The following is a 14,272-nucleotide window of genomic DNA, read 5'->3' on the forward strand; positions in this document are numbered from 1 at the left end:
TGTAGCACGATCTTGTTGAAAGTCTCTGCTCTATGTTCTGCTTAGTGGTAGGAGTTATTTTACTTCAAAATGGTTAAAATGGCTCTGAGCACTATGGGACTAAACATCTGAGGTCATCAGTCCCCTAGAACTTAGAACTACTTAAACCTAACTAACCGAAGGATATCACACACATCCTCGCCAGAGGCCGGATTCGAGCCCACGACCGTAGCAGTCGCGCGGTTCCGGACTAAAGCGCCTAGAACCGCTCGGCCACAACGGCCGGCTAGCTATTTTACGATCTGATTCATTACAAGGTAGGGCTTTTTCGCTTTACTGCTGTGTACGTTGCGTAGTAGTTGTGCTACCTCTTCCCCAGATGCCGGATTGACGGCACCTTCGTTATCCCATATTTGAATATACCGTGGCAGGCGAGTGGCTACCTCTTGGATGTGTGCCAAGTCTGCCACTGGTCGAATATTCTCGGCGAAGACATCACGAGAGCTTCTTCTGCCTTGGTGTTTGTCCGTGAGATGATGTTTGGCCCTATTGCTAGAGGTAGTATTGTGATTTCCACAACATAGATTTCACCAGGCGCTGCGCTGATCCGTCATCCAGCCCTTCAAAGACACAAGACCAGGAGCATTCCATCTTTCTGTGGTTTTCCACTGCAGGCTGCTCTTAGCACATCTTGTTGAGGATGCATTTTGTGGCTGGTGAGGTGCCACTCACGTGGCTCTTCATGGTGGTGATGGCAGCCAAGATATCTGGGGAGGGGGACGCTTTGCTTGACTGTCGACATCAGGTGGTGTGGATGCTATGACAGCCTTCAAGTGAAGTGACACAATGTCTCATGTGACTATGCCTCATGTCATATATTATGTTCTTTATATTATTTGAAAAAGCATTAACAACTGTATACCAATAAGATTGAAATAATAATAATAATAAGTATAAGTCTTTGCTGTTAGATCTAGAAGCATTCAACTCACTTTTCAAGGTGGTGGGTTATACTGTACTGTTACTGAAATGAAATAAAATAAAGTACCTCGTATCTGCTGCCACTGTTGGCGTGAATTCCTGCTGGAAGTCATCTCAATTTGTTTTACTCATTTTGAGATATCTCTCTGAGTTCCGTGTGCAGCATCCCCGACAGACTTGAAGATCAGTGGGATGTGGTCTGATGGTTGGACAATCCCAGTTGAAGCTGTCATGAGCTGCAGGATACTGCTCTCAATTGCGACGTTGAGGACATCAGTGTGGCATTCTCATGTGAGGATGGTGTAGTCGTTTGACACCACAATTATTGTTCATGGTCTTCTGTAGCTCACAGTAGGCGACACTCACTAGTGTTCATGAATTTCGAGTTTCAGGTGGCATGTTTGGCTTTTAAGTCCCCCGTGGCAAAGATTTTGCTGTGGAGAGACAATAGCTCCCCATTGTCTGCTGGCTCGAGAATGCCACGTGGTGATCGGTATGCTGACATGAAGGTGACGTAGGTGGCTGATATCGCTATTGTGACAGCAGCTGCCTCTGATGCCTTGAGCATTGGTACCACGAGCATGTGGCGTCACAAGATGTTGCTACATCATGCCTCCTTTATACTTCTACCACTCCCCATTCCTTCCCTCACTACCTGGTCACATGCACCATCGGGATGTGTGTGTGTGTGTGTGTGTGGGGGGGGGGGGGAGGGGGGGGGAGGACGAGGGCGAATCGCCAACTGCTGGGTACGAATCTGGTGTCTCAGTGCTTCAACCATCCCCATAAGTCACACTCAGTTGACATTGTGACTTAAGATGGCTGAGTGCTGGGTCCCACACTTTGCTGAGAGTGAAGCTCATTAGCTCTGTTGATCAGCTTCCTTTAGAACACAGACCCTAAATAATGTTCATATATCATTGAGTTCCCTGTAGCCAAGCAATGTTCTGCAACTGCAGATTTTGTTGATTGCCTAAGATCAGTGTGTCTCCTAAGCCAGTTCCACCTTTCTTCAACTGTCTGCACAGTCTGCCTTACCACATTTGCTTGAAACACAGTTGACACCCAGTTTACAGAGCCCAAGTTATCCTTCAGCGAAATTTATTGGGCTTGTTTTCGGAGGTGGACATAAAGTGCTTTTAATGCTACGCTGAGGCAAGAGTCTTCTGAGTTTGTTCGATACATTGCCATTGTCTTATCCTCTTCATCTTGCTCTAGTTTCTTGGGCTCTTTATTCTGCTTGAAAGCATGTACAGTTGTTTCCCACCAAATCCATTCATCTTCAATACGTCCTTTAGATGGTAAAGCTCCCTTGGTTGCCTGTCTTTGTCTGATACTGCAGTGGCCCTGTGGACCAGAGTACATGGCAAACCGCCACATTGTAAAGAATAATAGCAGATGGAGATGTGGAGACACAAATGGCTTTCCTATAAACATTGTGTCCCACAATGCTGTCCAGTTTGCACTTCAATAGGACGTTCAAAAAAGAGTTCGCCATTGTCTTCCGCCTCCATAGTGAATCTAGGGGTGCAGGGAGTTCAGTTGGAGAAACCCATGAAGCCTTTCACTCCTGAGTGGCCACATCACATCACAATTTGTGATTAACATATCTTGTAAAGCATGTTCGGATTCCAACACCTCCAGATGCCATTCTCCTTCAAAATGAGGTGTGCCACATGCACTGGTCCACATGCCCCATGCAGTGTTGTTCAAAGAAAGCCTGCCAAGTGAGTTCAACCACTTTAAGGACATATTCAAGTAGAGTGGATACTGTGGGAGAAAAATTCCGTATGCTTTTAAGCAGAATCTACAGTCAAATGAGTAGAACAAGATGAGGAGGATAAGAAATGGTATATCTGCTGTATACTGGCAAAGTATTGAACAAAATCGTCAGAATCTTGGCTCGACGTAACATTAAATGCATTTTCTGTCCATCTCCAAAAATGTTTGCACTATGAAGTTTGGTGTGCACTAAGACACCTTCATACCCTACAGCCTCTGTCTTATCACATGATTTCCATCCTCACTCTCAACACTCAAATGAATATCCTCCCAAAAAAGCTACTGTTTTGAGTGTAAAATCGACCAAAAAAATTAATCTCAATGGGAAGCATCAATTTTTATGGCTCATATCCTAGCACTGAAGGGCTCACTAGATCCTCACTAAGTCTCAACGAAATGTTAGCAACCTATTCAATTGTGCCAGTGCACTCAGATGGGTCACATGTCCTCTCACTTCTAATGGCTTTGCACATTCATTTGAAAATATCAGTTTATCAAAAATGAAGTAGATGAGGTTAGTATCCTAATAGGAGAAACCAAAAATTCTATTTTGTATGTTAATGAACACTGATGAAATGAAATGATTTGTTATGTGCCACTAAACTACAACTTTGTATTAAGTTTTTGTACAAGTTTTACCAACAATGGAGGTTACTCAGTATACACTGATGAGCCAAAAAATTAATAGTTTAATTGTTTGTTGGTCCACCTCTGGAAAGCAATACAGCAGCTATTCTGTGTGCCACGGATTCAACAAGCTATGTACAGGTCACACAATTCTCAAAAATTATGGGCTGGTAGTTTCTGAGTGTGGAGCTAGTACCTGATAGCATCTGAGATTTCCATCGGGTTCAGATGAGGTGAATTTTGTGGCCAAGACATCAGCTTTTATTATCATGCTTCTCAAACCACTATAGCACAATTCTGGCCATGTGTCACAGACAGTTGCTCAGCTGAAGATGCCATCAACAAGGTGGTACGCATTAATGTTCATGTAATCCACAGTTGTCATGGTTTCGAAAAACCATTTGCCAATATGATGGTATATCTGGACACAAACATTGAACTGCTGTTGCAAAAAATGCGATTCATCAGACAAGGCGATATTTTTCCACTTATCGGCAGTCGTAATTGATGATGTCAATGGTTCAGTAGGGGAACACATACGAGTCATCTCCTGCAAAGGCCCATGCTCAACAACGAATGCTTTATGATGTGCTCTGAAACATTTGTACTTGGATCAGCATTGTGGTCTACCATCAGGCATGCCACAGACACCACCTATCTCTTCCAGAGCATGCAAGTCTCCAAACTTCATGTTCTATGATGAGTTGTGGAAGTCCAACACCTTGTCCCTTACTCATGGATTCACCATCCTTCAACCACTTTCCATAGATGCTCATGTCAGTACCACATGAGCAGCCAACTATCTTCACGGTTTCTGAGATGCTCATTCCCAGGTGCCAGGCCATATCAATCTGCTCTTGGATATTGCCATTTGCAACTCATATTATTGTTAGAATGATTCACCTTTCTCTCAATTACTTTCCTTACCACGAGACATGCTGACAACACTGTCAGGTGGCACTCAGTCTCACGGTGGCATGGTCATGATGTTTTTGCTCATCAGCTTATCTCAGTAATGGTCTTGTAAAAAAATTCACTACCATTGGCATTAGAAATTACTATGTTGAAAATATAACTCTCAGATTTCAAATTGATTGCATTACCCATATAGTGTTCCCTTAAGGCAGTATTAATGTGCTTTTAGAGCTCTTAGAAAATGCAACTTCCTTCTTGGAAAAATATAACAGCCATACAAGTTTAATATTTTGAAATACTGACATTAATTTTAGCATAAAGTAGGTGCACCTGCCAAATTTCCTCAGATCACAAAATATGTTTTTTAACTAGCATACAGATGAATTTGCATAAAACAGAGTTTATCAATGCTTTGTGTCTATCAGATAATGAAGAAAAACAGCTAAAATTACAGACAAAATAAAAAATGGCAACCTAGATATGTAGGGATTGTTAATCAGATGGGTATTAATGGTTGTAGATCACAGTGGAGTACAATGAAGTGGCCTAACTTGCAATTTTACTGATTATGCTTCTGAGAGAATTGCCTTTTTCTTTGCGATATATTTAACAAGAGTTGCCGAACACAGTAGAAAGAAACATAGAAACACAAAAGAAAAGTAGTTGTAGAAGTATTCACCAGTGATTTGCACCTGCCCTGAAAAGATAATGAGTTATGTAAATGAACTTTGGCAGATCAAAAACAGTTAAAGAGAGAGATTTAATTATCTTAAACTAAAAAATAGATACAAATCAGAATTAATAAAATAAAAACAAATGGAAAATGATACTTTATGCAGTTGCACAACATTCTGGCAACATAGGTTATTCACCGTAAAAAATGAAGATTTCAAATCTATCGTTCAAAAAAAATTTAGATTCTAGAAGGTACTAAGTTTTTCACCCAACACATTGAAAATGAGACAGAAGTTGCTTTCACTGAGTTACGCAGCTTTGTATTGACTACTTCAATGTCAGAAACAGAAGTCTTGTACAGCCCTTCGCATTCTGTTATTAAAAAGTAACTGACATACCACAGCTACTTTGTATAGCAGTACATTTGATTTTTATGAGCTGTTATTTTCCACCCTGCTTCAAGATTACAATAGATGTTTCGCAATATGACAAACTATAACTACCCTCAAATTCCTCTTGTGCCAATTTTATAAAAATGGTAGGTCATTCTATGTATCAATAATCACTTTGGATAAACGTCCAGTATGGTTTAGGGACAATCGCATAAGTGCTAAAAGATGTTAAAAAGTTGTCTCAACAATACTTGGAGCCTCTGAAACAGAATCATCTGTTGAATGGCCTGAACAAAGGATAATGCTGTCTTTGTCATTAATATTTTACTGTAATTAGAAATTATTTATACAGTCTTTTCACCATTTTAATCTTCATTTGTGGTTTTGTAAAATAGTATTCATTATGTCTTACAGCAATGATTGTGTAATATGGCACTTTTATTGTTCTTGTTTCAGATGGGACAGTGAAGCCACATTGCCACATCACAATCAAGTGTACACGAGAGGTAACTTTCACCAAATGTTATATATTAGTCATGACTTCAGAGGTCATTGGGTGGAAAGGAGATCAAGCAGAGGACAAAGTTGGCTATTCACTACCCCCTTGAGCTAGTTAATTCTGCTATTGTGTTGTTACTTTTTTTCAGTTGTATCACTCCACAGAAAAGGTTCCATGCGGTGTTAGAGAATGCCTTAATTTCACAAAAATATTTTCATGGATGGAAGTTTCTTGATGTTCACATGCTATTTGTATGCATTTTAAAACAGATGGTACATCTCTCACATGTTTAGTGCCACACTATTAGTGATGGATGTTTTACTGCCAGGCCAGGCCAGGCCAGGCCAAGCACATGGAGGTATGCTGAAAGATTTTATCCTGTGGCCACTGCCGGCTACATGATGTCAGACTTGCAGTTCTGCCGTGCTTGTTGGCAGCCACACGACAGTCAACACATTAAATTACACCTATATTAGCATAAACTGCAGATCCATGAACAAATGATCAGAATTGCAAACTTGGTAGATCAGCTAAGTTGCTGTGAATACCCATGTCTGGACTTATTGTGAACATTTAAGACATGTTAAAATGGTGTGTCATTCCACTTGAGCACAAATCCTTGCCTTTTGTAAGCAGTGTGCTACCATTTGCTTGGAATGGGTGATGTGTTGGAACTTTGAGGCAGTTTCTGATGCATACACATTGAAGTAAAGAATTACAGTGGTGGTCACAAACATTCGTTGTATCTTCTACTCTAATAAAGAACAGCGAGAATTAACTGATAGCCAAAAAGCCATCCGTAAATATCAAAATCAGATGAGCTCATATGTTGAAAGCTATTCTCTGAGTGACGTTGCAGTCTTATGATTCTTCTTAGTATTTCTGGAAGTATGACATTACTTCCACAATCTAATGAGTGTGTAAGAATGTCTACTCTCATAAATATTTGTGGCATGCTCCTTGTAGCCCAGGCTTTGAGCCATCAGACTGAAGTGTACACATTTTTGTTTTATTTATTTTTTATACATACACCTGTGTGTGAGAAACTAGGACGTGGAATGAGTCGAAGAACAAACAAGTGTATTTTTATAGAACATAGTAGTCACTTTACAAAAACAGACATAGGACATAACAGTTATTTTACTGGAACAGTTGCAGGAAAAGTACATAATGTAAAACTATAACAGAAAAAATAAAAAAATATATATATAAAGACAAGGAGTAACACATGTTGTTTAAAACCTGAGAAACATGCAGTGCATATATATATCCAAATTTTATGCATCTCTTTCAAAAACTTCATTTAATGAAAAAAATGCTTTTTCAAGTAAATGTATCTTTAATTTATTTTCAAATAACACTTTGTTACTTGTTGGGCATTTGATGGAGTTTGGCAATGAAAAAAAATATTAACACTGGAGTATTGTACACCTTTCTGCACCCAAGTTAGCTCTTTTAGTTCACGATGGATGTCAGCCTTCCTCTTTGTGTTGTGATCATGGAACATTTCGTGAGTTTAATAGTGGTCAGGATTGTCTACCATCAAACTCATAATTGAGTAAATATATTGGGACATTGCAGTAAGTATCTCGAGCTTCTTGAACAGATTATGGCAGGAAATTCTCGGGTGTAATCTGCACATTATTTGGACCACCTTTTTTTGCTGCAAGAAGAGTTTCTTTGATGAAGGTGAATTGCCCCAAAAGATAATTCCATAGCACATTATGGAGTGGAAGTACCAAAAATAAGTAGATTTTGTGACACTGATGTCTCCAATTTGTGAGGTTGTTCTAATGGCAAAAGTAGCGTGGAGGGCAAACGTTTTATGGTTTGGAGGATATGATGATTCCAGCTAAGAATTTGCTGCAACATACTCTTTGTATTTGTTGACTGTCAGGTAAAATAGGAATCTCTTGTGGGACTTGGTTATCTAAGCTGAAATGGATGTAATTGGTTTTGCTTAGGTTTACTGTTACTGAGTTTACTCTGAACTAGGTTAGAGAGTCCTGAAAGCGATTTGTTGGCTTCAGCTTCTATGTCTGTGGACTGTTTGTTATTTATTACAATGTTAGTATCATCAGCAAACATACCAAATGTGGATGTTTTGTATGACAAAGGTAGGTCATTTATTTAAATCAGAAACAGCAGTGGGTTGAGGACCGATCCCTGAGGGGCTCTATGAAGTTCAGTACCCCAGTCGGACTCCACATCCTCCCTTGCTATGCTGCTCTAATCAAGAACTACGTTCTGCTTCCTATCAATTAGGTAAGATTGTAGCCAGTTTTCCACTGCCCCTGTGATGTCATATTGGCTTGCTTTGTTGACAAGGATTTTGTGATCCACACAGTTGTAAGTCTTACAGAGATCACAGAAGATACAGAGTGGCTTCATTTTTTTTTTTTAAGGGCTCTTCAGTAGTGGACACATCTTTTTGGAAACAGAACTATCTGCTACTGAGAGTATAAAAATTTTCAAGGTGCATCACAATTCTGGAATGAATAATTTTTCTGGGACTTTTGCAAAAATGGTCAAAAGTGATATGGGATGATAGATAGTGACGTGTTGTGTCTCCCTTTTTGTGGAGTGGCTTCATTCCATCTGGGAAGACACCCTGATACATAGAGCTGTTAAATAATGTGGGCTAAAACTTTGGATAGTTGATCAGAGCAGGCTTTTACCAGTTTATTGGACATATTATCTACACCAGATGATCCTTTGTTTTTTAATGATGCAATGGTTTTCTTTACCTCATTTCTGGTTATGGGGGATACACTTAATTACTTACTGGATTGGGAAAATGATGTCGCAGTATGTCCATGGAACTTCCTAAAGAGACATCACAGCTTATTTGCACAGCAGCACTTATGAAGTGGTCATTGAAAGTTTTTGCAACTATCTCTTGATTGCTTGCATGTTTATCATCAATAATTAAAACAAAGTATATATGTTTATTAGCACTACTGACACCTTTCTCACTCCTGATTATATTTCATATTGTTTTGATTTCATTACAAGATTGGTTGATTTTGGAATTTAATTACTCTGCTTAATATTTTGCAGTATTTTTATGATCTGTTTGGGCAGGATTTCCTAAAGTTTTGGTGTGAAGTACAGTTCACACTTGTGTTTGTAGGATCCATGATTTTCTTGTGATTTCTTTGGATTAATTCATATAAACCTTTTTTGGGAAGGAAACTTCAAATAATGATGCAATTTCATTGCTAAACAAATTATATTTTGAATTGATATCCGTTTCTTAGTATGTGTGAGTCAAATTTACATTTTGGAGGCATGACATAAAGGCTTTAATTGTTTCATCGTATATAGGCCTGATTACCTTCCACTGGGGCTCAGTTTTTTCTGGCAGGTAATCATATTATGAATGGTAAGTCTCTGATCATCATGATCAGAGAGGCCATTCAGTATTTTACTAATGTTGATACAGTTCAGATTCCCTTGGTTTATAAATATGTTGTCAATTAGGGTGCTTGAATTAGAAATTATTCTGGTGGAAAAATTGAACACTGGGATAAGATTGCAAAAGTACATAAAATTTTCCAGATATGACTTCCCACTACTGTGTGTTAGGAAGTTGCTACTGAAATCTGCAAGTACAGTGACACCTCTTTTAGAATTAAATAGATGAAGTAAGAGCAAGTCAAGCTGCTTCAAAAGGAGGTCAAGATTGTCTGAGGCACTAGTGTGTTGAATAAAAGCACATAGTAGTTGAAATATAGTAGTAGCTGCTCAGGCAACAATCACCAGATCATAATTTGCACTGTGTAACATCATATTACATGAAAGAATGGTCTGGAAGTTTTCAATTAGTGATATTGTTATCACTACATGATTAAAGTTGCAGAATCTTGGTGTAATATTCTGACAAGGCAATATTCATGCTACTGCTTCTGCCCATTTGTGGGTGTCCAAGGGATATTTTCTTGCGCGCGAGTGTATACCTGTTCCTTTTTCGCCCTAATGTAAGTCTTTCCGCTCCCGGGATTGGAATGACTCCTTACCCTCTCCCTTAAAACCCACATCCTTTCGTCTTTCCCTCTCCTTTCCTCTTTCCTGATGAAGCAACTGTGGGTTGCGAAAGCTTGAAATTTGTGTGTGTGTGTGTGTTTTTTATTGTGTCTGTCTACCAGCGCTTTCTCGTTTGGTAAGTCACAGCATTTTTTAAAATATATTTTTCCATAGTAATTAGTATAGAGATATGAAAGTGGATGGGCTGCTATCCATTATGTGATTTTAGTGATCTAGTGCTTCTATCATTTACTGGTTACCAGAACATTTAGTCAGATAAGGCATAAAGTTCATTCTTTTGAGCATTATCTCACGATGTTTCAAAATTGCTAAATGCGAATTTATCCTTTGAATTTTCACATTAAGAGGGGCAATTGACAAAGAAAAACATTTTACAGAAACCACCAGAAAAGATTTTGGTAATGTACTCTAACCAGACTCACATCTGTTTTTCAGATAGCTGGATTCAATGGACTGAGTGATGCTTTTAAGCGTCTTGACTTTAGGAATGCAGTTCATGATGTTAGACGTTTCAACTATATCTGTAAACTTCTTGATCTCTTGATCTCACAAAAGCTTACCATGCTCTCTGGTTGTGCACAGAAGGTACTGTTCAACATGCTGGAAGAAGTTGCTTATCAAGGTAAGCAAAATTACTTAAAAAAATGTTTTCTTGAGGATGCCAATCTCATTTATTCAAACCATCTTTCTCAAAACCTAAATTATTTGTGTGGCCACATAAAATAGCAATTAATTAATTAATTCATTCATTACAGTGTCTCCAAAAATCACTACGACTGTGATCTTGTGTTGCAAAGTACTTGCACTGTAACAGTACAATTAGTAAAGATGAAACAAACCTACGACTGAAAAACAAAAAATCTTAAACCAGTGCTATTCTGAGTCCTGGGTTGTTTGAACTCTGCGCCTAAACTTTCTTTTTATATTCAGGCAACATAATTTCAGACATAGGTCTGTTAGACAATTTAATTTATAAATCATTTTAATTTTTTTGTAGTAAGCACATACGCTGAAGAGCCAAAAAAACTGGTACACCTGCCTAATATCATGTAGGATCCCCGCAAGCATGCAGAAGTGCCACAACATAATGTAGCATGCACTCAACTTATGTCTGAAGTAGTGCTGGAGGGAACTGACACCATGGATCCTGCGGGGCTTCCAAAAATCTGTGAGAGTACAAGGGGGTGGAGATCTCTTCTGAACAGCACATTGCAAGGCATCCCAGATATGCTCAATGATGTTCATGTCTGGGGAGTTTCGTGGCCAGTGGAAAAGTTTAAACTCAGAAGGGTGTTCTTGGAGCCACTCTGCAGCAATTGTGGATGAGTGGGGTGTCAATTGTTTGCTGGAATTGCCCAAGTCCGCCAAAATGCACAATGGACATGAAAGGATGCAGGTGGTCAGACAGAATGCTTACATTCATGTCACCTGTCAGAGTAATATCTAGACGTATCAGGTGTCCCATATCACTCCAACTGCACACACCCCACACCATAGCAGAGTCTCTATCAGCTTGAATGATTCCCTGCTGTCATTCGGGGTCCATGGATTCATTAGGTTTTCTCAATACCCGTACACATCCATCCACTTGATACAATTTGAAACGAGACTCAAATGACCAGGCAACATGTTTCCAGTCATCAACAGTCCAATGTCTGTGTTTACGGGTCCAGGCGAGGCGTAAAGCTTTGTGTTATGCAGTCATCAGGGGTACACGAATGGGTCTTCGGCTCCGAAAGCTCATATCGATGATGTTTCATTGAATGGTTTGCACGCTGACACTTGTTGACATCCCAGCATTGAAATCTGCAGCAATTTGTGGAATGGTTGCACATCTATCATGTGGAACAATATTCTTCAGGTGTCATTGGTCCCATTCTTGCAGGATCTTTTTCTGACCGCAGCGATGTCGGAGTTTTGATGTTTTACCAGATTCCTGATATTCACGGTACAATTGTGAAATGTTCGTATGGGGAAATCCCCATTTCATCACTACCTTGGGAGATGCTGTGTCCCATCGATCGTGCGCCAACTATAACACCACGTTCAAACTCACTTAAATCTTGATAACCTGTCATTGTAGCAGCAGTAACCTATCTAACAACTGTGCCAGACACTGCTTGTCTTACATAGGTGTTGCCGACTGCAACACTGTAGTCTGCCTATTTACATATCTCTGTATTTACATGCCTGTACCATTTCTTTGGCGCTTCAGTGTATTGGATAAGATATTTTGCTGTGCTGGGCTCTGAGTACTATGAGACTTATATTGCTGTGCTTGTACTGACAGAATTTTAAACATTGTAGGAAACAAGGCAGGGTATTCACAGATTAAGGTTGAAAGGTGTCTGTAATGCAATGTGTAAGTTGATAAATTTTGAAGGAAACCGATTTGAAATGTGTGGGAAGGTGACACTGAAACTTGAATATCCCAGCTAAGCAATTTTACAGAATAGAGCTTTACTCCACGACCTAGTTTGCTCATGTTATTGGCAAGTTCACTCATTTTATGATTTCCTTGTAAAGTTAGATGATGTCTAGTAACTGGAGAAATAAATGAACATATTCTTTGCCAGTTTAAGATACCACACATTTCTTACTCAGAATGTCTGGCAGATAACGAGTCTGTTTCTGTTCTTTGTGTTATCTGTGTCTCATGCTGATATTCGTCCCAAATGGCAGTTCCCATCTGCCAACTATATGTTGCGTGGCTCTCATCATTTGAATGCTATGCTTATTCTTAAATTTACATGACCTGTTTTGTTCTCTGATGAGATAATTATCATGAATTATCACACCAAGATATCACTCACATTTAACTTAATACACTGACACACATCTCGAAGTACACGGCAAAATTTCATTAAATATTTCATAAGATACTGAAGCTTGCGCAAAAACCCGTAAGTACAGAAGCACAACATACTTATAAGAGCTTTTCTAATTGATAAGTAGCTCTTGCAGTAAAAAAATTCTTAGAAAAGTAACTAATTATGATGGATTGTATGGTTATTAGAAGTTACGTTACACTTCTCCTACAATAAATAACTATATTCTGGCTAAACCAGTTCTTAGTTCGGTACAAATTTAAATGACAACTGCAGTGAAAATAATCAAATCAATTAAAAATCATCATGCAAGAGAGATAAAGATGTTATCAGATTATTTAGCTGTGGTCTAGAGGCTCTGTGACTGGCTGCTGGTCCATATATGCAGTTTTCGCCAAGCAGTGAAGTCTTGACTAGAGCTAACATAGAAGCAGCTTGAACAACAGAGCTGCATCAGAATTAATACGCTGGTTTTTATGACTCATTCTGACAGGAAAAGTAATGAAAGATTGGAAAACATTTCTGCATGCAATTCATTGTAATTTATTGTCAAGTACATCCTAAAAGGTGATTTTCCAACCTTCACAATTCACTTTCTCAATAAATGCTTACATTTCTTCTAAACTAGAAATAAATAGATTGTAAACATATTTGACCCCTCCACACACACACACACACACACACACACACACACACACACACACACACACACACACAGAGAGAGAGAGAGAGAGAGAGAGAGAGAGAGAGAGAGAGAGAGAGAGAGAGACTCTCTCACTTTTAAAAACAAATACTTGAGATATGGGTCATTTTGTTTGTCACAAATGGTGAAGGCTGCCTTCCTGTTAGTATCTGTACTTAGTCATCTGCCTGGACCCGATATGGAGAAGCCATTATTGCGATGAGAACACTGAAGATCATAAAATTTGTGTGTTTGGAATTGGAGCTACTCAATGCCTAACCCACACTCAGTGTTATCAGTTCTGCATGACAGTTTAGATTATTCATGTTGCTTACAGCATGTACCAGGTTCAAGCCATAAGACCACCATGCAAGATTATAAGATAAGCACTAAAGGTCCAAAGATCACTGCTTGCATTTTTATTTATGTATGAGCTGGGATTCGTAAAGTGGGATGGTAAATTACCACAATAATTACATATAAGAGACAAGCAGATCCTTACACAACTGTGGAAGGAAAGCATCAGATTTTTTTTAGTATCAACAAGTAAACGCCTGATAATTTAATGACACTACCTCTCAGGTATAAAATGGCTTCAAACATTTCATTAATTTACAAATGCGTTGATGTGTTAAATATCTGATCTTAAGCATGTAAGCAGGAAAAATTTTAGGAAGGATTTGAAATTATGCTTGAGGTTTGTTGGAAGACACAAAGGGCTCTCAGTCTCAAATTCTGGATGAATGAAGTCCAGGTATTTGCACACCATCAGTTATGCAGCCTCAAGCCACACAATTTCTAACTGTACTCCTTGCCTTATTGTGTTCAACTTTTAACATAAGATTCTACCTTTTTTTAATATTAG

The 14,272-nt window shown here is 38.9% G+C and overlaps 1 protein-coding gene across 1 annotated transcript in view; it reads left to right on the top strand.

Moving 5' to 3' along the window:
• The window catches only part of LOC126475222 (F-box only protein 32), a 556,323-nt gene that overhangs the window by 517,401 nt on the left and 24,650 nt on the right, over window positions 1-14,272 (top strand). Inside the window, exons 4-5 of the mRNA XM_050102888.1 lie at window positions 5,808-5,857; window positions 10,333-10,519. Of these exons, the coding sequence (XP_049958845.1) occupies window positions 5,808-5,857; window positions 10,333-10,519 (237 nt within the window). The remainder of the gene's footprint in view (window positions 1-5,807; window positions 5,858-10,332; window positions 10,520-14,272) is intronic.

Source organism: Schistocerca serialis, chromosome 4, assembly GCF_023864345.2.
Source record: "Schistocerca serialis cubense isolate TAMUIC-IGC-003099 chromosome 4, iqSchSeri2.2, whole genome shotgun sequence".
Taxonomy (NCBI): domain Eukaryota; kingdom Metazoa; phylum Arthropoda; class Insecta; order Orthoptera; family Acrididae; genus Schistocerca; species Schistocerca serialis.